This window comes from Pyrus communis, chromosome 3 (genome assembly GCF_041283825.1).
Source record: "Pyrus communis isolate YQ-2024b chromosome 3, ASM4128382v1, whole genome shotgun sequence".
Taxonomy (NCBI): domain Eukaryota; kingdom Viridiplantae; phylum Streptophyta; class Magnoliopsida; order Rosales; family Rosaceae; genus Pyrus; species Pyrus communis.
Window position 1 is genome coordinate 7,823,423 of NC_142567.1, and position 25,404 is coordinate 7,848,826.

Below are 25,404 nucleotides of genomic sequence, written 5' to 3' on the forward strand. Positions count from 1 at the left end.
ATTTTTTTTTTATATATTTTATCAAACACATTTGATGTTTCAGATTTCTTTTAATAAACTGTTTTTTCAAAAAAAAAAAAAAAAAAAAAAAAAAATCAAATCACAATCCAATCTAGCCCTTAAATAAATAAATAAAAAGCCAGTCGGGTAAAGTAGTAATCGCATTCGTCACTGAGAATGAGAGTAACTCTCACTTTAGCTCAGCAGCTCTCGTCAGGGTTTGCTTTCCAGTTTCCGTTTCCAGGTCTGAGCTGAGCTTTTGCCAGATATTCAGAGTCCATCTTTTTGCTTGCGGCTCTCTGGTTCCATGGAAACGTAGGTCTCCCCTCTCCTCCGATGCTTTTAATTCTTCAGATTCATTTGGTCTCTTTGTTGCTGCTTGCTTTCTTATGGGTTTGAATTGAAATGGTAGATTGAAGGGTCAGAAGAAGGTGACGGACGACCTTGTATCCTTGGATTTCTCATGGAAAGTTGAAAACTTCTCCAAGTTGAATAACTTCAAGCATTACTCTGATATTTTCTCAGTTGGAGATTATAAATGGTATTATTTTCCTACTATATCTTGCTAATTAACATGATTCCGTCAAGCCTTTACGATTTGATTGGATTGGATTGGATATCTCACTAACTTCAAGATGTGTTGGAGGGAGGAAGAAATTGAGGCCAAAGTTCTCAGCTTTTTGTTTAAGCTGAAGGTAAAAGATGGAAGGGGTTGGAAAGGATAAGTTTCCTTCATGAGTCAGTCTGATTCCTTCAACTTGGACAAAATTTGGAACTAGTGAGTTATCAGATCTAACCCAATCCTAAGCACCAAACATGGCGGTATGCCGTAACTTTGTGACATGTAATGGTTTTGAGTTTGAACTTTGCATTGTTTGGTTTGGTCAGGCAAATCCTTTTGTATCCAAGGGGGAACAATGTAGACTTCTTGTCGGTGTATTTGGTTGTCGCAGAGTCTTCAAAATTGCCACCTGGGTGGTCGAGATATGCTGCTTTCAGCTTGACTTTGGTCAATCAACTTCACCCCAGCAACTCAAAAACATTGGGTACTTTTGTTTTTCTGTTTTCGTTGTTCACTTCGCATTTGTTTTTGTTTGTTTTCTTGTTATCCTATCTATTTTATGGCAGATATAATTGATTACAATCAAATGGAGCTAGTGATTATTGCATCATTTTGTGGACATTTTGTTATGATTCGGATTCAGTTATACGCTCACTACAAAGGAATAATTTTCTATGTGACTGCAAATTCATTCCTGATTGCGTCTTTAACACAGTGTATTAAAAGTGTGAGGCATGGGCGAGGCGTCTGGGGGATAGCCTGGCCTAAGCGTGAGGCGAGAGGTGAAGACTCACGGGACCTAAATTTTTTAATATATACACTGAGCGTACACATATATTATATTAAAAAAAGAAGATTATTAACCAATAATCACCCTAAGCATACACATATATTATAAATATATACACACACATATTTAGACATATATATATATATATATATATATATATATATAATAGAGGATGAAAAGCACAATGAGCACACATATAACAATGCACGCAGACAACACACACATCCATTATATAAAAAATAAAAATCAGAAAAAAAGGCAGAGAGACGATAGTGCAAGGAAGAGGTATGAGGCAGTTAAAACCCTATCTAAAATTTGGATTTGGGAGTTAAAAAAAAAAAAAAAAAAAAAAAAAAAGAGAAGCCCTGAGGCGCGCATTACGCTCACTCCCTCAAAATAGGGGCGGCAACCCTCAAGCCCAGCCTCAGAGGGCGCCTAGGCGTGCCCTGAGGCGAGCCTTTTAAAACATATACAAGATACTGCGCAAAGACATGAAATTTGTGAATTTGTTTCTCTTGTTTGTTCTGAAGAAAGCTATAACTAGACATGAAGTAGAATGGTAGTGGTACTTATATCTATTTCTCTTGTTTGTTCTGAACCATTTTATCTCTTTCTATGGAACTACGTTCGTGATTATGAGACTCTAATTTGGAGTATTCTGATCTTCGACCATGCTTACTGTGGAAAGATTTGGACCTTGAATCTGGTTGTATGGTTAGCAAATTTAACCACTTACTAGAGCCTTATTGTGGGTGTGTGTATATGAAAATTTGTTTATTATGGTCTCTGTTGATCGATGAAAACTTAATTGAGTTTGTATATGAAAAATAATAATTTGCTACAGGCTTCACTTGTCATTATTTCTTTATGACGTAGTAATCAGCTGTGTCTATTTTTAACGTTTTCTTATTACTTTTATCTTTGTTGTTTTGATTTTGCAGACACCGAGCATTTGTTCAATAAAAGGGTAAGTGACTGGGGCTTCCCGTCATTAATTCCTCTAAACGACTTTTGTAACCCTAGTAAAGGGTATCTTGTGGATGATATGTGTAGCATTAGGGCCAAAGTTGCTGTCCATAAAGCTGAAATTAAGATCTTAGAACGCCAAGCAAGTAGTTCTGCACCTATTAAGCCCTCAGACAAAAAACGTAAAGAGCTGGAAAGTGTGCAGGCCATCCTAACCATCCCCGACCTTACTCATGTTCCTCCTGGCCCTCCCATAGTCAAGGAACCTGAGGATCTGTCTTCGCCCCCACTTGGAAAGCTTGAGGATTTTAGGGGTTTAGGGAAAATAGAGAAAGCTTTTGTTCCACTACTAGATGAGGTTTGTTCATGGCATCCTTCACTGATTGAATGCCAACGCAAGAGAAGTCGCATGTTTACTGAGTGGGCGTTCACAGCCTTGGGCCGGCTTTTGCATTTTATGAAGACGAAAAAGGTCGAGGACATGACAGACGAGGCATGTGAGGAACTGAAACTTTTGTGGGAGGAGCTTGAGGCCTTCAAATTTGACTTGGCTTGGCTGGAGCCTAGTGTTCAAAGGGCCTTGGGTATGAAGAAGATTGTGGAAAGTTCAGGGAAGTTGAAAAGACTGAGAAAGGATGTGGACGCTTTACAAACACAAACGAAGAGGCTGAGGGCTGAGCTAGCTGTTGCGGAGGTAAATCTTGAGGCAGCGGTAAGAGATTTAAACAAGACTCAAGAAGGCTTGGACGAGATAGACATCAACGGGGAACTAGGTTACGGTAGGGGTTAGCCTTATTTTATGATTCTCTGTTGACATGCATCCCAACTTTATTTATGTAGGATTTTCAAGTTGTACGAATAAACAAATAAACTTGTAAGTTTGTTTATGCAGGATTCTCTTTTTCCTCTTGATTATATTTTTATTCAATTCAATCAGTAAAATAATGAGTGTATCGGAAGCAAAGAAGGGTGCGGAGAGTAGTAGACATATCAAATTTGAACTGCCATAGCTTAGTTTGTTACATATGTTTGTTGAAGAATTCATATGTTTCAACTGAAGTGAGTAATTGGATGGTCTAGATTGGCCGATGTAGAGAGAATGTGAAGGTGATATTGTTTTGCGCCTTGGATTTGATTCTAATCAAACGAATGTAAATGAAATAGAAATACAAGTGCTGAAGGAAATTGCATAAGAATAATATAAACTAGGGTGCTTGAATTTAAATGAAATAGAAATACAAGTGCGGGAAGTAAATTGCATAAGAATAACATAAACTAGGGCTACGTTATGCTACTCCTAAGATAGGAATTGAAGAGAAGATAAAACAACAATTTGTGTGTTGGTCGGGGATTTTTTCTCTTCTTCGAAGCTTGTGTTTAGAGCACTTCCATCGGGGGTGGGATAGGCCGGCAGACAACCAAAAAAATGGCCCGGCACCTAGGGAAGTCTCTCTAGCCCATGGGATTGCCTGGCACCCAACCCAAGATGGTCTCCAGGCCAGCCCAAAATTGACAGACCTTGGGACCGGCCCTTATGACACCATGCTGATGTCAGGGATGGAATCGGCGACTTGGATCTACGGATGCGATGCAGCCGTGAAGTGTGAGTCCACCGCGGAGAGAGAGAGAGAGAGAAAGAGAGATAGAGTGTTAGAACCTGGAGAGGGATTCGAATTGCTGAGAGAGATCTAGCAGCACCGAAACCCTTGGACCCGCAAAAGCGAACAAAGGGAGAGAGATCTAAGGAAAGCTCAAGCTCTCGACTTCAATGGTAGGACCTCACACCATGCACCGATGCAGCATGCAAGGCCATGGTTGGGTTCCTTAAGCTCCAGGGATTACAAAAATAATATTTTGTGTTTGATTTGTTTAAGGTTTTGAAGAGGAAGGAGAAGGAGAGTTCACGGGAGTGAGCTGGAAAAGAGAAAGAGAGGGAAAGAAAATAGATAGAGAGAGAGAGAGAGAGAGAAAGAGAGAGAACCGATCAAATGATTGGGTAACGAAATAGGTTTTTAAAATCTATTAAAATCATTATTTTAAAGGTCCAATTGGAGATTCATTTTATTTAATCATATTTTAATAAAATGGACTAGGCTATTTTTTGTTAGGGGTGGAGATGCATTTGGCCTATTACTGTTTAGTGCTGGTGCAAAGTCTTCAGGAGTAAAATTGCTTTTATAGGTGAGTCCAATCATGGCTGGCAATTAATTGGCTTGTGATTATGACAATGAGCGAAACTCTTCCTCAATTAGTGATAATTGAAATTGACTAGCTTGAAGCCACTTGCAAAAGAGAGAGATCTTCACCGGATCCTCTTTGTGCGAAGATCCTCCAATCACATCCGTTTATCGTACATCGTGCGATCAATTTTTGTCAAGTACTGTTTATATTTAATTTTAAATTAAAAAATTTACAATGATTTCTGATTGCACAATGTATAATGAACGAATGTGATTGAAAGATTTTCAAAACCCTTACAAAAAGGATCCAGCGAGGATCCTCCTTATTGCGAAAACCTTCGACAAGTTGCGTTAGTCACCTTCAAGTAGGGATGGCAACGGTTCGGTTTGAGGACGGAAATGCTATATCCATCCCCATAACCACGAAAATTAACCATACCCATAACCGCAAAATAACTATCGGGGATTATCCATAACCATATCCACCGGGTAACGGATTTTCAATCGGTTATTGGTTATATTCATCTTCGTAAAAAAATATATATATATATATATATTCATCCAATTGACGCACTATAAATTTTAGTAGATACTAATTTTGCCATTAAATAGTCACATCCAATTACAAAAAATATAACAATATATGAAGTCGTTCATGATAAGCCAATATGATAAATTGGTCCAATAAAAAAGAAAAAGAGGACAAAAACAAATACGAATGGAAGATAAAACATGTAAACTAAATATATAACAACAAACAAGAAGACAATTATTGATTTAATTTTGCATGATTCTATGGGCTCATAACATATGCAATAAACTCAAAAACTAACGCTAATTGATAATTTGCATGAATCAAATAACATGAAAAAACTGAAAGATAACCTATTGAGCTGACAACATGCATCAATTTCTTGACAATGAGACTCTTGAAGAGAGATGAATTTGATAAACTTGGAACATTTGATAATTGATATATAAAATGATTCAATGAATTAATTTGGTTGAGTATAACAATAAGAGTATTGAATTGATGAGGTTGTTGGTATGCCTCATGTATGATGCTTGGTGCATAATAAAGATAGTATAGGGTTTGATGCATGCATAATGAATTAGTACTATAGGGATATGAATAATTGAATACGTTGTGTACATAATTCCAAGACTTCCAAAGGCCTAATTGAATATAAAAAATAAAAATAAAAATATATATATATATATATATATATATATATAATATTCAGATCGAATTCGGATACGGATATAGATTGGGTATCCCTATAACCATATCTAAAACCATAACTAAATAAAGTTCACGGTTTTTCCCCATATCCAAACCATACCTGAATTTTCATATCTAAATTCAATCCATTCGAACGATTATCCACAATTATCGAATTTAACGGTTAGAATTGTCATCCCTACCTTCAAGCCACTTACGAAGTTGCGACCGAATATCGGGAGCGCCACCCGAAAAGCTTCTGGAGTCTTCTAAACCCGAAAGCAAAAGCCTCTCCTCAAGAACCCAATTGGTGTTCTGACGGAAACACCCTCCCCAAGACGACCAAAATATTCCCATCCGGAAGGGTAATTTCGTCAACCGGAAAATCCCACCGGCAACAACCTTGTTTCGTGTCTCTGTTTTTCTTTCTCTCCAAGCACAACATTTTTCACTCACTTCCCTTCACAAACCCCTCCCCCTACAAGGCCACCGCAGTCTCTTTCTCTCTAGATTCCCAAATTTTGATTCCCATTTTGCCCCTCGAATTCCCCAGCCATGTTCGTGCCCAGGGTTTTAGCTCGGGCCTCGAGGACCCTCCCGAGGAGCGCAATGCTCGTGGCTGCTCCACAGAATCATCACTTGCCAATCCTGTGCAATCAGTCCCATGCTCTGATCCACGATTTTTCCTCCAAGGTGCTGTAAAATTCCCCTTTTTGTTCAATTTTTCTCACTAGGGTTTTGCTAGGGTTTTAGGTTTTCTGCAAATTTCACCAATTTAATATGGTTCCAATTCCCGTTCCTTGTTATCTAGCGCCAGGGTTTTATTTAATTCATTGTTCTTAGTCATGATGATGGTTGTATGATTTTGGATTCCAAGTTTTTATTTTTTATTTTTTATTCTGTTAATATTTGGTTTGTGATATATAGTTAAATAGTTTCAAATTTTTGTATGAGAAATTAATATAGGCTGTTTTTGCTAGTGGATTTTGAATTAGTTGATTAGTTCATTTGTTCTGTATAATTGGCACCAGATGATATTTTTTTCAACAACATAATTTGACTTCAAATGATAATTAATATCATATAACCTATGATATAGATATCCAAACCTAAGTTTGTGTCACCTTAATTTCTATGCTTATTTTCAAATCTGTTAACTTTAACCAACAATGTTAATTTTTTGTAGTTTTGCCTTTCGGTCATAGTTATTTTGACTTTCTGCTGGCGGCTGAGTATGAGGTTTCGTTTACACTGAGGGTTGAAGCAAACAATTTTGTATTCTGTTGGAAGAGCTTAAAGCATACATAGTTTGCTCAAAGTGGTTTATTTGATTATGTTTCTCATTTGTTGTCAAACAACAGATTGTTCCGAGGCAGGTGTCCCTATTGCATCATGCAACCCCAACTTCTTCTATGTCTCAAATATTTGGGTTCTCTTCTTCTGCATCGCCGCAGCCTGAAAAGGAACATGGAACTGCTGTAGAGAATGGTGGTGCTTCAACAAATGGAGAGCCAGAAAAAGCAAGTGGAGATGCGAAAGTTGCTGATCAAACGAAAGAGTCAGGTTATATTTCAGATTCCCAGTCTACCATGTCTCCGCCTGTCAAAAGAAGGAGAGGAGGTACTAAACGAACTGCATTTTCTGATTCAGATTCAGAGAGTGAGGATGATTTAACTATGGATGACCTGGTAAAACTTGTGACTGAGAAGGAAGATCTTCTGAAGGAGAAACATGAAGAATTCAAGAAAATGCAAGATAAATTCCTCCGAAGTTATGCAGAGATTGAAAACGTCATGGAGAGAACAAAGCGCGAAGCAGAGAATTCAAAGAAATTTGCCATACAGGTCCTGGTTCCTGTCCTCAGAAACTTGTTATCTGCTTCTCTTTTTACCTCGTTCTTGTTTGCACGCTTGGTCCTTTTTTTTTATTGAGAAAAAAATTTGTCTGAAGTCCAACTCTGAAGAGTTTCCATAAACATGTTGCAGAATTTTGCAAAGAGTTTACTAGATGTTGCAGACAATCTGGCCAGAGCTTCTTCAGTTGTCAAAGAAAGTTTCTCAAAACTTGACGAGTCCAAGGACTCTGGTGGAGCATTCCCACTTCTGAAAACACTTCTAGAAGGTGTTGAAATGACCGAGAAACAACTTTTAGAGGTACACTGTTTTCATCACTAATCATAATCACTCATTGTATTCCTTCAAGATTTGGGTGGCTTTATAAGGCTGAGATAACATTGTTTTAAAGGTGTTGGATGCGCATTCTGTTTCTCATATAGTCAAAACTCGAAAGTGAAAATTATGTCAGCATGTTTTACTGTTTTCTTTTCATCGCTAATAGATTATACCGTTTCCTGTTAGTCTCATATGTTTTGTGTCAATCACGCTCATTCTCGCATGTTGTATTTTCTATTTCATGTTCCATTTTGTGTAGTTGTGTACTGGACCTAGTGGTTAATGGTTTTGTTAGCAAGAGTGGAAATTAAATACAGAGTTATAACGTATAAATGCATTTTGCCTTCAGGTATTTAGAAAGTACGGAGTAGAAAAGTATGATCCTACAAATGAAGCATTTGACCCAAACAGGCATAACGCAGTATTCAGTTTACAAGATGCTTCCAAGCCTCCAGGCACTGTTGCGGTGGTTCTCAAGGTACAAAATATATAATCAATTCTTTTGCATTTCTTTTCAAATGAGAAGGAAATTTACTACTGCTTGGCATTAGTAGTAGTACTATAAGTTTACAAGTTGGAAGCCTCGGGGTGACACTTTATGTGCTGCGATTGAAACTCCAATGGACATCCTGACATCTTACAAGTTTGAGATAAAAAATTTTGGAATTTAATAAATATGTCCTGTTTCTCTCTACTAGAGTAAATCCTCAGTTGAAAAAATGGCATGAGCTTGATGTTGTTAGAAAACCAGCCATATTCAAAATTTACTTTCGGAACATAGCTTTTGGAGGCACATCAGGAATGTGACTATTGAAAGAATCCAAACAGTTGCTTGACTCTTTAGGTTATACTATATTGTTCAAGAAAATAGGCTTTTCCTTACAAGTCTGTGGGTAGAATTTAATTAACGTTTGTTAAAATGATTAAGTTACTAGAGCACTAAGTGCACAAGTAAATACCCTGATGCGATTGTGTATTGCAGGCGGGATACATGCTTCATGAACGAGTTGTTCGGCCAGCTGAAGTTGGTGTAACTACGGAAGCGGAGAACAACGCAGACAATTAAATGGCAGCTAACAAAATTTTCCAAGTTACGGCTTCGCAGTGCACCAGATAAAGTTACAATTTTTTTTTTCCGCATATGTTTGAGAAACTTGAATAAGTTTAAATCTTATTCCTGTGACTTAAAAAGAGTCCATAAACTTTAATTTCCAGCCAATCATTTATATTAGTTTTGTAATATATTCTTCTTGTTATGAGTTTTCGAGAGGTTCAACTTTTGAGCTTGTTGATGGTAACCAAGATTAAACAGTTGCTTCTGCTTTCCGTTTTCGTTGTACTGCTGGAGCAGTGTGGTTAGTTTTTCATGTTGCAGCTTCTGGATTCTGCCGGAGCAAGAGTTTTTAAGAAACCGTGTATTCTTTGTATGTACAGAATCAAAACGACCACTTAAACCACGAAACCTTAAACCACCCTCTCTTAAACCACCACTTAGACCCATACAGAGAGTGGCTCATAGCTACATGGGGAATCTTTACAAACAGTCGAGTCGAACACTCAGAAACATCATGTGCTCGTTGATCATGTACTACTACTTACTAACCATATATGAGATGGGATAATCCACAAACTAATCCTACGGCTTAGTTACATACATCATAAGCAGTATCGTACTAAATAGAAATCACACGCTGAGCATCAATCCAACCAAAATCTCTCTGAGCTTCCTTTCTTCATCTGAACCATTAAATCAAGATTGGAACTGTGACCCTTCAAGCCCAAATCTAAATCCAGATGGCTTCTGTTTGAATGCTGCACGCCAGATTGGTTCTCGTCCAACTCCTGCAGCGCGGACATCATCAGGTTAATAACTTATTGCATAGTAAATTACTTTACATTTTCTCCACTACAGCAAGAGCACCCAAAAGTATCCTGGCCTTGTTTGCTTGATGCGGACAAGACAATAACATTATCTTCATCTTCACATTGCTTTGAGAGAGTATCATAGTTGCTAATGGTATTGGTTCCTAAAGTAGTTTCATATAAAACCTCGCATGCTTATATAACCCATAAGAGTTGAAAGAGTTGAAAGATATTTGATTAGTGGCAGGAACCATGACATTAAAGTTTATCAAATCGAAAAACATATGAGCAGGGAGTTTGATATGATTTTGGATGGCGACTATCAGCTCTCGGGGGTCAGCTTCCCCTATTTCACCACTCAAAAAGGAGCATCTTGCATCAATGAAGGTCTTGACTTAAGTGCTATAAAGCATCTTGCAGCAACAAAGATACTGAATTTCTAGCGACGCACAGTACAAGATGGGTCATTCTTCCCAGAAAATTTAACCACTATTTGTGTTTGTCTTTTTGTGTGCGTGCGTGGATACGCACCCTGCAAGAAAGAATAGTATACAATACCTGCTCCTCCTAGACTAACACCACGGCCAGATGTTGCAGACCTCATGGCCATAGCACCACGGCCAGTGACTGGTGGTGGGTGTTTATTTTATGCTTTATTTTTATCTTATAATTTCATTTGCAAAAGAACTTCACTGGGAATACTGCGTGATTTCATAGAATGACCCACAAATAATACTCATGGGCTAAAGAACCCAAGTGACAGCCAATACCACCACCCACATGCTCATTCTGCAACGCTAAATATTATTTCAACCTCTAGGAAAGGGCACGAGAACACAAAAAGACATCCAAATGAACAAAAAAAAAAAAAAAAAAAAAAAAGATAACTGAGCAGGAGTGCAATAAATCTCACCTCATCTTGTTCCTTCATAATTTGATCAATGTTTGGTTTCCCATGCATCCCATCACTCGGGGTAACTGATTCATCAACCTCACTAGTTTTCTCAGCATCTCCAACCTTTTTCTGAATTCCCATTTTCTGTTCCTCTACCACAGAAAGCTGCACAATGAACCAATCATATGCAATTAACAAAGACCATTCAACAGCATCAAACTTCTATTGTAGGGAATCCGGGAGTCGAGAACTCATATTTCAAAATAGTTCTATTCATGGGATCACGCAAGTTAAACTTTGATGAATGCAAGAAAGCATAACATTAGTCCTCAATTGCAGTGCCATAATACATTGGCAAACAACTCATAGCGATCCCACTTTAACAAAATTAAAGCCAGTACACTGTAAACTCATACAAGTTCTTTTCACAAAAATAGCAGCTACAATTCCTATCTAGGTGAATCATAAAAATCCAAACTTGGAAACGCACTATACAGCACAGTCTAGTGAAACCTTCAAAGACATCCTCCAAAATAATCAAAAAACCAAAAACAAAAACCCACAATTTCCCATAAACCCTAAAAACCCTAAGAACAAACACACAGCAATTGAAACACAGATATGCATGTATGCATGTTGGTGATGTACTTACGGGCGTGTAGCGGAACTTCCGGCAAGGGGGCTCATCCGGAGCGGCGGCAGGTTCGGCGGGGGAGTTGGCGGGAGAGATTGGGGTCCAGCGGCAGAGGACGAGGCGAGAGCTATTGCCGTTGTTGTTGGATTGGGAGTGAGGGTTTTGGTGAGTAAGGGAAGGGGATGAAGAGGACACGTGGACCCACCTCTTCTTCCACCTCCGGACGGGGCCGTTGAAGACGGTGGTTGTCTGGCCATACCTAGAGGACGCCCTGCAATCTCGACCCGAGTCCTTCCATTTTCGACCCGCTTTTTCCTTCTTCGGCTCTCGAGAGTGACTGAGCCAGTGTGGGTGACTATTTCAGGTACGAGGTAAAGAGATGGAGATGGTTTGTTGCCTCGTACGACCTCGTTTCCATGTTCTGTTACAACGTTTTGTTGTCAAACACACGCGACAGGCGACACCGTTCTGCTGACGGTTAGCAACCGTATTACTCCCCCCTCTCATTTGAAAAAAGGTACGCTTAGTGTACCATTATTTGTACTATACCTCTAATAGAAGAAAGGCCCGCATATGAATCATTTTTCTATTAAAAAGATAATACAAATGATGGTATAAATAGATGGTAAGTATAATATTTTTGTTTGAAAAATGATCACCACACTTCTTTTTTACTTTCTTCATTTCTGTTTAATTTTGTTCGTTATTTTTACTAAATTTTTGGAGTAGGATTCTCCTCCATCCTAATCCTTCTTCCTTTCTTCTCCTCCTATTTGAACAGTTACGGTTAACTCACGTCAACATTTTGTGTTAATTTTTAATAGCCAGAAAAAGACAAAAAACAGTTTGTGAAAAGAGGGGAAGAAAGTGGATGAGAATATGATAGGAGAAAATTCTACTCTTAAATTTATAAGTATAGTTACGGTGAAAAGTCAAGGACCAATTATGAGTCTCGTTGATAAATCTTATGTCATGCGACGTAATTAAATTGATTGAAAATCTCATGGAATGATCAAATATTGCAATGCTTTGTTAAGGTTATAGATCCTAATTGACAAATTTTAGTTTATAACTAGCTATAAATACCGTGCGTTACTACAAGTTTTAAAACACGATTAAATTGTGTTGAAAGACTTGAAAAATGAATTTGGAAAATAGCAACAATATTGATAACAAATAAATTGGAAAAGCTTTGCAAACAAAAGGTTAAATTTTGTGAAATTAGGGACAAACATAAAAGTTTTCAATTGCATTATAGCAGTTAGAACTATGTTTGGATCAGCACCATCATATTTACATACAAAAATGAGCAGATACTTTCACTTAGAGATACAAAAAATATGACAGTTATATATGATGCCTTAATAGTTCCATATGTCCTGAAAACTAAACTAGCTTCTGTACACAAAAAATTAACAAATGCTGGTATATGGAGGTCTGGGAAATATTGTTGAAGATATGGTAGCAAAAAATGCAAAATATCCTTCAACAGAGCAGGAAAAGTGTTGTTGCAGCAGTTTCATGACTGTTAACATTGACAAACCAAGCTATACAGACAGAAAAAAGAATGAAAAGCATTTAAATAGTGGTTAGAGTTATAGTGATGCAGATGTGAAGTAAAAAAATGACCAAAATGAATGCATACTTAGTCCTTTTTTGAAACGATGGTATCTGTTTTTGCAAGAGTTGGATGTGAAATTTTTTTTTTTTTTTTAGTGATTTGACAGGGATTTCATCAAATTCATTTGGGTCAACTTCTGAAACTTCTTCTGCTTCACTGTTTTAAATGTGTATACCAAATGAGTACATTTGATTGAACAAAAAAGAGAAAATGTTGCCTAAACGTAATTAATTGTATTGTTCATTTGGAAAAGTTTTCTTTTTAAAAAAAAGATGTCTAAGAGGTATATTTCAAACAAAGCAAGATCAGTAGAAGATATAAATTTTTGAAGACACAGAAGCAAAAAGAAAGCATCAGATTTGATGATAGCATGGACGTCGAATGCAAACCTCTGTTCACTGCCAGTAAAAAGGGATATTTTCACAGATTCCCTCTTTTGTTTATGTGATTGATCGCTTGTTTCAGGTGGTAAGGTCAAAGATGATACAGTAGTGGATGATATTGTGCTTTCTCTTGCTAGCATTTGTATTGGTTTGATAGCTGAATTGTCAAAGACATTAAAAATTAGCAAATCGCTTGAGTTGAAACTGTTCCTTCGATTTCCAAATCACAAGTGAAAGATCTTCTTTTGATCAATCAATCTCAAAAACTCATTCGGCAACTGCTATTTATCAATCAATCTTTGGTTCAAGACTAAATCTTTGCAAGGCATACCAAACAGTTTTTCTCCAGACTTGCCAATTTTCAAAGCATTGATTTCATTAGTGCTATCTTCAAGAATTAAATTAACTTTATACCTACATTTAAAAATTGAATTGCATCAGTTTTTCATGCTTTATAACTCGTTGGTCACAAGTAGAGTAATAAATTTGAAACAATAGAGGTTACATGTCACATCCCAACCCGCCGGGTACCAAGATATTGTCCGCTCATGCATTCCCTGGCCCGAAGGCAGGGCTACCTCGCGGTTTTGTTTCTGTGGACCGGTACTCAGCCGTAGCCAGCGCCTGCCAACCCCTCAGGGCCTGCCCACAAAACGCGTCTTGGTAACCAACAAGGTTGCGAATGGATATATAAGGCCCAAGGACAACCCTCACTTGGTCGATGTGGGATACTACAATCCACCCCCCTTAGGGAGACCGACGTCCTCGTCGGCACACCGGCACAAGTGAGTCTGGCTCTGATACCAAATTGTCACATCCCAACCCGCCGGGTACCAAGATATTGTCCGCTCATGCATTCCCTGGCCCGAAGGCAGGGCTACCTCGCGGTTTTGTTTCTGTGGACCGGTACTCAGCCGTAGCCAGCGCCTGCCAACCCCTCAGGGCCTGCCCACAAAACGCGTCTTGGTAACCAACAAGGTTGCGAATGGATATATAAGGCCCAAGGACAACCCTCACTTGGTCGATGTGGGATACTACAATCCACCCCCCTTAGGGAGACCGACGTCCTCGTCGGCACACCGGCACAAGTGAGTCTGGCTCTGATACCAAATTGTCACATCCCAACCCGCCGGGTACCAAGATATTGTCCGCTCATGCATTCCCTGGCCCGAAGGCAGGGCTACCTCGCGGTTTTGTTTCTGTGGACCGGTACTCAGCCGTAGCCAGCGCCTGCCAACCCCTCAGGGCCTGCCCACAAAACGCGTCTTGGTAACCAACAAGGTTGCGAATGGATATATAAGGCCCAAGGACAACCCTCACTTGGTCGATGTGGGATACTACATTACATATCTGAACCAATCTTTAAGGACACAGTGCCAAAAATGAAAAAAAAAAAAAAAATGGGAAAACAATATACTTGTATATTAAACATTACTAAGGTGTTGGTATCTGGTTAGGGTGTTTCTGACAAATGAGTTGTCCAGTTGTTGGATCTTTTTGCATTTGCTTGACACAATTTGGTCAAGCATTATACCACCAATTATAACGTGTGTCAAAACGTTTGACTGATGCCTGACATAGGAATGTATCATTCTGTAAAATGTTTTGTAACACATGTCGAGCAAAAAAAGCAAGAAGAAACTTAGTTTTTGTTAAATATGTAACAATATAAATGCTTCTTGTTAAAAATAAAAAAAAATAAAAAAGATACCAGCACATAAATTGTTTTTTATACCTTATATAGATCAGGATCTAAAAAAGCCAGCTTATCTATTGTCACTCTTTTTGCAGTACACAAAACTTCAGTCTCATTCACTTATCTTGAAGAAGGTAGCAGTACTTGTACAGGCCAAGAACTTGTAAGTATAAAAAGACAGTAACCAATTTTGAAAAATAAGTTTCTTTGTAGGTAGAAATAGGAAGCACAATTATAGATGTCCACTCACATTGATTTGTATGAGTTAACCTCTAGGATGTCCGGGTCAATGAAAAAAAGTGAGGAACCAGTACTATTCAAGACGACCTTATTTGGATATCCCAAAAATAATAACAAATTATAAAACAAACATGAGTAAATATCAGAGATGAGTAAATATTTTCTATTTGATGATAGATGTTTAAAAGTGCAAGAAAAATTATAATCAATAGGTTTAAGAGCGAAGAAAAATAATTTGAAGATGCATGGCTAAAATCTAAACACAAATCGTAATGAATAGATTGAAATACTTGGTAACCAACATATAAGAAACAAAAAAATGCTTTGTCATAAAGGACGATAATGTAATACACTAAAATTCAATAATGATAAAATACTAGAATAGTGTATAGCAACTAATGTAAGAAGATAATAATAAAAAAAGATAAATATGTTTTAATATTACCTGTAAGAATATCATCCATGTTCAGACGTGAATACAACATGTTAAAATCTAGCAGAAAAAACCGATGTCACGGAATGGGTGGAAAGGTGGCATATAGTTTTCTAAACATTGTTTTAGCAGTGAATATAAGTTGGGTATCATGTGGCATGACTTTATACTGCCCTCTGATCTTGACCGTTCGAAAATTCATGACTTTGCAGCAATCACCAGCTTGAATCTTTGAGGCAACAACTTCATAATCAATGTCTGATGCAGAAGCTTCAACTGCATTGTTCTTCACAATTGATCACGTCCAAAAAAAAAAAAAAAAGAATAAAAAAGGGAATCAACAAAAAAAAAAAGATAAAAAAACATTACATTTTGATACAGAGAGATTAAATCAACACAATTAGTAAATAGATTCATTCAAAATATGTAAACCATCAGAAGAAAGATTTATAAAGCACTTTATAGATGCATAAAAATGAAACAAAAAACAAAATTATAAAGACATAAATACAAATCAACAAATAATAAACGAAAAGAAAACCAATGACATAACTATTATTGATAAAATTCCTAATGAAAATTATAAGACAATGATCAGTTACTGTTTCATCAACTAAGATACAGTGGAATGTCACATATTTTTGACATTACTGTTTCATCAAATGGAATGCTTTTTCTTTGAATCTCACATGGCAGATTTCAATTTTCAATTCCACCACATTACAAAACCATCCATTTGTTAAATAGTTGCATCTTTCTGCGACTTAACCGCCACATGGTTCAATATAAGTCTTGGACCTCCACCCCATAATTAAATAAGCATTTTTTGACGTTGATACATAACTCATCTAAAATGAGTTCAGTTTATTAGTTTATTTTTGTTGCTTCTCAAAGCCAAATTCATCCACTTTTTGGGTTCTTATCATGACTGAACATGACTTAAGACTAAACCCAATTTTACATATGCACACATATGCCTGAGTAATAGTTCAATGTCCTTCATATGTATTCCATTCTTTCCATGAATAAATATGAATAATCTGCACTTATCTTATATTCTATGATACCATGGAAGTTGGATTCATATCTTCTACTGGAGTTTTCCAAACTGTTTCAATACAAATTTAAAACAACGCCATTTTATTTGGGTAGTCACTCTTCATCAAGAGCTTTCGCTGACATCTTTATGAATATAAGGGTTTTCTCAACAAAACCCGATTAATCATCCTCATGCCCAATCAAATATTGATTTCAATTGTCCCAAGAAAGAACATTATTGCCCTTTTAGATTTGAAAATAATGTAAATTTTTGAATCAAGCCATTTCACTTAGCCTTAACCGTCACCTCCTTTCTAATAAAAAAGTCAATGCCAAACATACTTGCTAGATATTCATGAATGATGCAATTGAATCATGAGAATCGCATATGTGAAACAAAAGATTCATGATTGCAGTGTAACATATATTATCAATATATCCATGTTTTCTCTGAAAGAAACACTCTGGGCATCAGCCCATATGACAATTCAAATTTTAACATGGTGGTAAATGGCCAGAGACATCAATACCCTATCACTGTCATATGTAGAAATATCTATTTATTAATTTTCTTATAATCTCATACGCATGGCAGATTCATTTAAGTGAGAATAACCAGGTCAAGAAGCCATATATGCTGTAACATACTTATGCAGACAATGAAAGCACACATATAATGCCAGATGAAAACCGAAAAATATCTTCCAGTATATACACAATGCAATTACCACTAGTGTGGCAACATACAATCATTATTGTATATATCAAGCACATCAAATAAACTAATACACATCAATATGCACATAAAATCCAGCCCCATAAATTTTCCAAAGCAAAGTAAGAGTTTCTTCTACTTAGCGTTTAGGGCTATGTTCAATGTTATTGATTTTAACTTCTTCTATTATGTACTCAGACTCATACTCTCTAATATTGCACGAGAAAAAAAAAATTATATCTTTAGATTGTTGGAGCAATAATAGAAAATATGAAAAAAATAACAATATAATTCCAATGATAATAATCATAAAGAAATTCACAACATCAATTATACATGAGATTAATATAAACATCTAGAGAAAAAGTTAGAATAACTGACAAACTTGGAGATTGAGGCTTGCATAAATGCAATGTCCTAAAGATAGAATTTCGCCCCTACTCTTGTGCTTGTAGTTCGGTAGGCGTCCACCTCCCAGGATTCAACAATTTATAATCTGAAGTCAAAGCACTTCAATCTTCGAACTCTAGCGAACTTTATATATTCCATACTCTCAAGACACGACTCGGAATTTGACAAACGAAGCATAAGAGAAATAAAGTGGGGAAACTTTATTTCTCAAGAGTAAAAATTAACTCTAATTTTCTATATGTAATACCAATGGTTTCATGGGTTTATATAGAATCCAATTTCTACTTATTAAAGAGATGTAACTTTTCATCTATAAGTATATATCACTTATCAAGGGAATACACCTAAACAACATAAACTTTCTAAGAAATTGGTTAACAATAACAATATTTTTCATTCAATTATTAAAATTATATATTACATTATTTCATATTATAATATATAATTTCCAACGGCTACCACACTTCGTAAAGTTTTTATTTTCATTTTCTTACAGAGAAGATCGGACTTTTGATAGGATTATTGTAAATAACACTTACAATAGCACTGAACAACAACGATTGCGTAGGAATTCCTTGTTCCCAATGCTCTTGTCAAATTGTTCAAGCATTTTACTGTTTTAGGCAAGCATCTATGAGCATATATGTTTGTAGATAATCTTAATCTCTCGTCTCAAATATATGTCAGCTACGAATGACTAGATTTTGTTTTTAGAGTACGTAAGCAGTCTAATACAGAGGTTAGATGCAGTCATGATATAAGGAAAAATTACAGAGTTGTTGAACCATCAACTTGTTTCGGTCATGTCTAGGAGATGGAGCATGATATATGAACAGTTACTCAGTGACGTCACATGTCGATCTTAGATGTATCTCGGGATTGGAGCGTGATAGGGGTGTAGTCAATCCAAAATTTAATAGACATTTTTAGAGTCCACCCAAATCTAGGTGTATTAAAAAATTACAATTTTGTAGGATTTCATTAAGTTGTGTGGATTTTGTGGGATATGTTCAAATATTTATTTTGTAATTTTTTATTGAAAAGTTGAATGGAGACTTGGTGGGTAATGGTGAATTTGTAATGGTTGGCGATGGCGGTGGGAGAGTGGAAGTGGTGAAGAGCAACGACTCTCGACTATCTGTTGGGTTACCAACTCCATCGTCTTAAAAATATATCAAAATCATAAACCAAGTCCACATAAATCCTTAAAATCCATACGTAATTCGCAGGAGTTTTCAAATCCTATCAAATCTACTATTTTTTAAGTCTTTCAAATTCTTCTTAAATTTTAGGTTGACTACACCTCCTTGATGAATTTGGTGTAAATTGACTATTTCTAAACAATTTAGAGGCTACATTGATGAGAGGGAAACAGTTACTAAATATAAAAAATTTCTACCACCTAGTTCTTAGTTTATTTTTTCTTGAAAATGAGATTAACTTGTGGATTCGCCACGACAGTCCATTCTTTCGGGGGTGAGAAGACTCACAGAGACATTTTAGCCTCCCATGCCCACCATTATGTGATTCACGAGCCCTAGAAATTAAACTCAAGACTTGTCGTGTGGTTTACAAGCCTGAAAATTTTTCCCGACTACTTATTGTAATTTTACTTCTACATTATGTTCAAATATTTCTGTTATAAGAATCTATTGGGTCTTCGCAACGGTGTTGAATACAATTAGTGTGAGACTTAGTATTCTATAATTACAAAGAAAAATATACATTTGAAGAATGTAAAATGAAAATTTTAAAATGTTAATAATAATTCTCAAAAAATATCCAAAATTAAAATCTTGAGTTCATCTCATCTCTCAACATATACACTTTGCATTGCATGCAGTTAATTGGATTACAAATGCACACTCAAGATTGAGACCACTGGGATTCGTGATGACACCTAACCCATGGCCAGTGACCACCGCCAATCAATGCCATTATTCTTCAACTCAATCACAGAAATGCCACTTCCTTTTTCTTTTTATATAAATGAAAAAAATACCTTTGGAATTGAACATATGATGTATTTTAGCAATTTGACTGTACTTAGGGGTGGCCCAGTGGGCTGAATGCTTTTAGTCTTTTTAAACCAACTAGAAATTAATCATACTCCTCGAAGTGTGTGATACCTCAGACTTCGGCAGAAAACAAGACAAACATTTGATGTATTATTAGGTTTTTGTGACCCTTCAGTACAAGTTTAGAATCTTAGGGCATTTTCTATGTATTTTTTTCTTCTTTTGAAGTATTATAACTGGAATACAGATTGTGATTTGAAACCAAAGCGTTTGCAAATACAGATGCGTTTTAAAAGTTACTAAGGTGAAATTTTCTCATTTATATAATTATTTTAATAATTTTGGTAGAATTAAAAAGTTAATAATATTAAAGGTACAAAACTATCACGATCCGAAGTGAATCATTTTTAAAAATAAAATTTTATAATTTTTTATGCCACGTCAATATGACGTGACACATTATACATGATACGTAAAATTCGTTTATTCACTCTCTCAAGTGATTGCCAAATTCTAAGCGCATGTGCAAGTGCCAGTGCCATGTGCTGTAGTTTTTCTAATTTCCGTGGCCTTGGCAAAATTGTGAAGGGGTGTGAGATATTCACACACTCTATTTTACTTCTCACATATTTTTTTAAATTTCAACCGTCAAATAAGATGAATTAAAGAATATAACCAGACAGAAATTACACCCCAATTGTGAAATTGTTCCAAGTTGTCATTGACCATCCGAGACCCAGACAAAAAACCAGTCAAACAAGCAAACACCCCTACTCTCACTCTACCGCAGTCCCAAATTCGTAATTAACCACAGAATCCAGGGCATGAGAAATCAGAATTTTCGGAACAATTAGATTATGGTACCTAAGGGCCCCACCTTTGTCTCATCATCTGCACACTGTTTTTTTCTTTCCTTCTCTGTCCTTTGGTAGCTTCCATCTCTCTCTCTCTCAAATGTTGCACTGAGGAAGAACACCCACTCAGTCTTTCAGATCTGAAAAACCCCAAACCCCAGAAATACCTAACCTTCAAGGACAATCTGGTAAGCTTTTTCTCTGCTACTCTCTCTCAGCTTTTCTGTGTTTTTCTTGGTTTTTGGGGGTTTGTTCAAGTTCTCGAGGGATCTGAAGTTTTTGGGTTCTTGATTGAATGTGGGGCTTAATGGGTTTTTGGTGGGTAATGCATTTTTTATGAGGGTAATTTCTTGGTGGGTTTTGTGTTTACTGTAGTGAATTTTAGGTGATTAGGTTAGTGGGGTTTGTATTTGGGTTTGGGCATGATGTGTTTTGTTCTTGATGATTGGTTGTTGGTTATGAACTTGGAATCTTGGATTTTTTTTCTTCTTATTTGGTTCATTAAGTGGGATTTTATGTAATGCACTACTAATATTAGTGCTTTGTTTTTGGGTGGTGAGAAAATGGGAGGAAAACAAGTTAGCTGTTTTGGTTGTTGTCTTCTTTGGTAAGATTTATAAGATTTGGGAATCTTTATGGAAGAAACTAATGATATATGGTTCGATTGTTTGTGGTTCTTTGATTTGGTACTTCGATTGAAATTCTTGTTTGGTCTGTGACATGATGTGATCAGTGTGATTTGTGTTTGTAACTTCATCTTGTACCAAAATATAGTTCTGGGATTAAGATATTCGTCGTTGATAGATGTGATTCCAGAACCCAGAAGAAATATAGATGGTATCTCTGTAATAATGTTTAGAGGTACCATGTTTTGATTTCTAATACCCCAATTAATGGTTGGGCTACTCAGTATTTCCGTCGTCTTCTGAGGTTCTTTCATGCTTGTGATCTTTTCTTATGCTTGAGTCCTTTTACAGATTAGTTATCGTCTTATATGGCTGAAGACGTGGTATTTATGCATTATTTTTCTGGTTAAGTTCTCTCTTGCTGTTTTTTGAAAAAGCTTTAAATGCCTTCCGAAAATTTTCGATGATGCAGTTAACGTAGTGATTTCACAAAAATGGCTGTAGTGGATGCTCAAAACCCTCGTGTTGGAGAAACCACTTGCGGTTCTTTGCTGCAGAAACTGCAGGTGACTTACATTTTTTACCTTTGTTTGTCTGTCCTTTTCTACCCCACCGCTTCTTTGTATGTACTTTAAAGATTGGCTGAACTAATCCATGATTAATGCAGGAAATTTGGAATGAAGTTGGCGAGAGTGATGAAGAGCGAGACAAAATGCTTCTTCAGTTAGACCAAGAGTGCCTAGACGTATACAAGAGGAAGGTCGAGCTGGCAGCAAAGTCAAGGGCACAGCTTCTTCAGGCATTGTCTGATTCCAGACTTGAACTTTCCAGTCTTCTATCAGCTCTTGGAGAAAAAACTTTTACTGGAGTTGTGAGTACTTGCATACATATTCCTCATATGTACGGATTATTAGTTATTGCTACGTTAAAGCATGTTAATAGTACTATCAAAGTATATGGTAAGTAATAGTGAACTGTTAATTTGATTACAGCCTGAGGAGACTTCAGGGACAATCAAGGAACAGCTTGCGGCTATAGCACCACTACTGGAACAGCTGTGGAAACAGAAAGAGGAAAGAGTAAAGGAGTTTACTGATGTTCAGTTACAAATTCAAAAAATTTGTGGCGAAATTGCTGGCAACTCGAACCTCAGCGAGAGTCCTGTGGTTGATGAGTCTGATCTATCCCTGAAGAAATTAGATGAATTTCATTCCCAACTTCACGATCTTCAAAAGGAAAAGGTAAATATATCTTATCCTCGCAAACATGAAAAGATACACTATCACTGCAGTCTACACTTAAATCTGGAATACAATGATAATATTAATAGCTCATTTGATCTGGCAGAGTGAAAGATTGCACAAGGTGCTTGAATTTGTGAGTACAGTGCATGATCTTTGTGCTGTACTTGGACTGGACTTCTTGAGTACTGTTACGGAGGTTCATCCTAGCTTAAAGGACTCAACTGGTGTGCAATCCAAAAGCATTAGCAATGATACTCTATCTAGGCTGGCGAATACTGTCTTAGCACTAAAAGAAGATAAGAAGCAGAGGCTGCATAAGGTATTTATTTCTTCCCTTTTTTTCCATTACTTTTGCTTGTACAAAGATGAAAGCTGGACTTTTGAATCAAAATTGATTTGTGTCTTCACTCTGAAGCTTCAAGAGTCAGCAACTCAGCTAATTGATCTGTGGAATCTGATGGATACCCCTGACGAGGAAAGGAAATTATTTGAACATGTTACCTGTAACATATCAGCTTCAGTAGATGAAGTGACTGTTCCTGGGTCTCTTGCGCTGGATCTGATCGAGCAGGTATATGAAGCGTATGATATTCAATGGTTTGTTAAACAGTTTATCATTGTTTACTCATTTCCCCGAATTGTATTTTCAAGACTGAGGTCGAAGTTGAGCGGCTTGATCAGCTGAAATCAAGTAGGATGAAGGAGATTGCGTTCAAGAAGCAAGCAGAGCTAGAGGAGATATTTGCTCGAGCTCATATAGAAATAGATACCGAAGCTGCCAGAGAAAAGATTATGGAACTCATTGATTCTGGGAATGTTGAACCTACTGAATTACTGGCTGACATGGATGATCAGATAGCAAAAGCGAAGGATGAAGCTCTGAGCAGAAAGGATATATTGGACAAGGTTGAGAAATGGATGTCAGCCTGTGAAGAAGAGAGTTGGCTTGAGGACTACAATCGTGTAAGTAAACTCTCCCTCAAAATAAATCTGCCTACGTGTGCATGTGTATTGGGGAGGGGGGAGAGGCATGGACTTGAACCTCCATTCTCATATTTGTCTAATGATTGCCATCTGTTTTTACATCGAGTTTTGGCTCAAGTGTTGTACATTTTAGGAATGCACATACCCTTCGCATTCTATCCACTCCCCATTATTGAGGGTTGAACTACCTAAACCTTCCCCTATAATAAAGGGACAGGGTGGTTAAGAGTAATCATTTAGTCTTTAAACCAATAACTGGCCTAGGAGATTCTACTTAAAAGGATGGATTGTAATGCATAACTTGGCACCTATGCAGGCCACTTGAGTTTTGCTGATTCCTTATACTTAAACCACTTGAAGTGTTTCATTGTAACCAACAATTTCTTGGTGGAACAGGATGAAAACAGGTATAATGCGAGTAGAGGTGCGCACCTAAACCTCAAGCGTGCAGAGAAAGCTCGTATTCTGGTTAACAAAATTCCAGGTATGAGGGATAACACATTATGACGACTGTGTATCTTACAGATGCAAAAATCATAATTATATGGAAGTTTTGTTGGCCTGTAGTATGTTGTTGATAGAAGAAATTAAACAGGCATTGCTGCCAATCAGTACACCTTGACTACCCATTATCTTCCAACTTCTTACTATTTCATTTTCTTGGCAATGCAGCTCTTGTAGACACATTGGTAGCCAAAACTCGTGGCTGGGAGGAAGATCGTGGCATATCATTTACTTATGATGGTGTTCCTCTTCTTGCTATGCTGGATGAGTATGCCATGCTTAGACAAGAAAGAGAAGAAGAGAAGCGGAGGATGAGGGTATGTTTCACTTGAATAGATAATTAAATGCTCATTGATGATTATTTGAGGTGATTACAGGGTCACTGATGATTATATGAGTTCTAATATGTGCCTGAGTATTAAACCAGTGACGTGTGATATGAACCGAATCTAAATCTGACATTACAGTAGCCTGTTTGGTTTTGGTTATTACATAGCAGTCTGACTTCATCGTCCTCATGAATCAAATGGGATTATATCTGATGGATTTTGCAGGACCAGAAGAAGTACCAAGACCTACAACACACAGAACAAGAAGCCCCATTTGGTTCAAAGCCTAGCCCTGCACGACCGGTTGGCACAAAGAAGGTAGTAGGTCCTCGTGCAAATGGAGGCGCCAATGGAACTCCTAGCAGACGTCTATCACTTAATGCTCATCAAAATGGAAGCAGGTCTGTAACGAAAGATGGGAAGAGAGATCTGAGGCCTGTCGCTCCTATGAACTACGTTGAAATGGCAAAAGAGGATGCTGCCTCCCACATTTCTGGCACTGACACAGTTTCGGCTTCACCATAATTAAGAAGGGAGAGTACTGTAGGTTGCACACACCTCTGTCTAAGTTTAGTGTTTTTACTAGTTACTGTAGTAGGGATATAATGTATGATTCAGTGAGGGTAAATTGGAGAGTGAACTGTGACGTATGTACCTGTGCATGTTATGTTTTGGCATTCGGAGGCTTTCTAAATGCGTGTTGCTTTCTCTGATCTTCAAGTTTTGATCTATATTGTAGCAAGCATGATGGGGGCCTGTGCCGGTAGCGATTCTGTGTTGGAAATAAAATCCTGCCAATGCATTCTTGCCAGTGGACTCTTGTGTTTCGGTCCCGTGTATGGTTCTTGTTTCTTTTATTGTTTTGCTTTGCATGATTGCTACACCATATCAAAAGTTTAATTTGAATTTCCTGTCTCGGTTGCAATGAACTTGCCATCCTGCTCATTCATATACTAATACATTTTCCCCACTCAAAACACCCCTTTTTATATTTGTTCGTTGGATTGAGTTAATCAAACGGAAAT

The 25,404-nt window shown here is 37.1% G+C and overlaps 3 protein-coding genes, 1 long non-coding RNA gene and 1 other non-coding gene across 11 annotated transcripts; 3 read left to right on the top strand and 2 right to left on the bottom strand.

Moving 5' to 3' along the window:
• Positions 1-41: 41 nt before the first annotated feature.
• Positions 42-3,230, top strand: LOC137716150 (MATH domain and coiled-coil domain-containing protein At3g58370-like). The gene is made up of 4 exons (XM_088690852.1): positions 42-315; positions 413-541; positions 889-1,046; positions 2,294-3,230. The coding sequence occupies exons 1-4, from the start codon at positions 308-310 to the stop codon at positions 3,106-3,108; spliced, it is 1,110 nt and encodes a 369-aa protein (XP_088546978.1). The 5' UTR covers positions 42-307; the 3' UTR covers positions 3,109-3,230.
• A 2,713-nt stretch (positions 3,231-5,943) lies between these two features.
• LOC137715749 (grpE protein homolog 2, mitochondrial) lies at positions 5,944-9,217 on the top strand. Of its 2 annotated transcripts, XM_068455089.2 has the most exons (6): positions 5,944-6,413; positions 7,082-7,283; positions 7,371-7,564; positions 7,706-7,873; positions 8,241-8,369; positions 8,874-9,217. In XM_068455089.2, the coding sequence occupies exons 1-6, from the start codon at positions 6,276-6,278 to the stop codon at positions 8,955-8,957; spliced, it is 915 nt and encodes a 304-aa protein (XP_068311190.2). In that variant the 5' UTR covers positions 5,944-6,275; the 3' UTR covers positions 8,958-9,217. The 2 variants fall into 2 exon arrangements, with proteins under 2 accessions (XP_068311190.2, XP_068311189.2); XM_068455088.2 differs by having other exon boundaries at positions 5,972-6,413; positions 7,082-7,564.
• Positions 9,218-9,291: 74 nt separating this feature from the next.
• Positions 9,292-11,776, bottom strand: LOC137715750 (uncharacterized). The gene is made up of 3 exons (XR_015960590.1): positions 11,302-11,776; positions 10,668-10,814; positions 9,292-9,733 (listed from the first exon to the last, which is right to left on the bottom strand). It is a non-coding gene; the product is annotated as an uncharacterized LOC137715750 (transcript).
• Positions 11,777-12,511: 735 nt separating this feature from the next.
• Positions 12,512-16,303, bottom strand: LOC148697845 (uncharacterized). 6 transcript variants are annotated; one of them, XR_015960593.1, is made up of 6 exons: positions 16,259-16,303; positions 15,234-15,942; positions 15,023-15,126; positions 14,723-14,859; positions 13,294-13,701; positions 12,512-12,830 (listed from the first exon to the last, which is right to left on the bottom strand). It is a non-coding gene; the product is annotated as an uncharacterized LOC148697845 (long non-coding RNA). The 6 variants fall into 6 exon arrangements; XR_015960594.1 differs by having other exon boundaries at positions 14,723-14,880; XR_015960595.1 differs by lacking the exon at positions 15,023-15,126 and having other exon boundaries at positions 15,669-15,942.
• Positions 16,304-20,658: 4,355 nt separating this feature from the next.
• On the top strand, positions 20,659-25,190 carry LOC137715103 (65-kDa microtubule-associated protein 1). The gene is made up of 10 exons (XM_068454328.2): positions 20,659-20,880; positions 21,791-21,884; positions 21,986-22,189; positions 22,311-22,559; positions 22,666-22,881; positions 22,978-23,133; positions 23,214-23,525; positions 23,943-24,030; positions 24,219-24,367; positions 24,605-25,190. The coding sequence occupies exons 2-10, from the start codon at positions 21,813-21,815 to the stop codon at positions 24,902-24,904; spliced, it is 1,746 nt and encodes a 581-aa protein (XP_068310429.2). The 5' UTR covers positions 20,659-20,880; positions 21,791-21,812; the 3' UTR covers positions 24,905-25,190.
• The last annotated feature ends 214 nt before the right edge of the window (positions 25,191-25,404 follow it).

Bases quoted from the DNA above. Each gene is read 5' to 3' on its own strand.
- LOC137716150 (XM_088690852.1), top strand. The intron at 542-888 runs GTATTATTTTCC...TGGTTTGGTCAG, and splicing joins TCAGTTGGAGATTATAAATG to GCAAATCCTTTTGTATCCAA. The intron at 1,047-2,293 runs GTACTTTTGTTT...TTGATTTTGCAG, and splicing joins CAGCAACTCAAAAACATTGG to ACACCGAGCATTTGTTCAAT.
- LOC137715749 (XM_068455088.2), top strand. From the start codon at position 6,276: ATGTTCGTGCCCAGGGTTTTAGCTCGGGCCTCGAGGACCCTCCCGAGG. The intron at 6,414-7,081 runs GTGCTGTAAAAT...GTCAAACAACAG, and splicing joins TCCACGATTTTTCCTCCAAG to ATTGTTCCGAGGCAGGTGTC. The intron at 7,565-7,705 runs GTCCTGGTTCCT...AACATGTTGCAG, and splicing joins CAAAGAAATTTGCCATACAG to AATTTTGCAAAGAGTTTACT.
- LOC137715103 (XM_068454328.2), top strand. From the start codon at position 21,813: ATGGCTGTAGTGGATGCTCAAAACCCTCGTGTTGGAGAAACCACTTGC. The intron at 21,885-21,985 runs GTGACTTACATT...TGATTAATGCAG, and splicing joins CTTTGCTGCAGAAACTGCAG to GAAATTTGGAATGAAGTTGG. The intron at 24,368-24,604 runs GTATGTTTCACT...TGGATTTTGCAG, and splicing joins AAGAGAAGCGGAGGATGAGG to GACCAGAAGAAGTACCAAGA.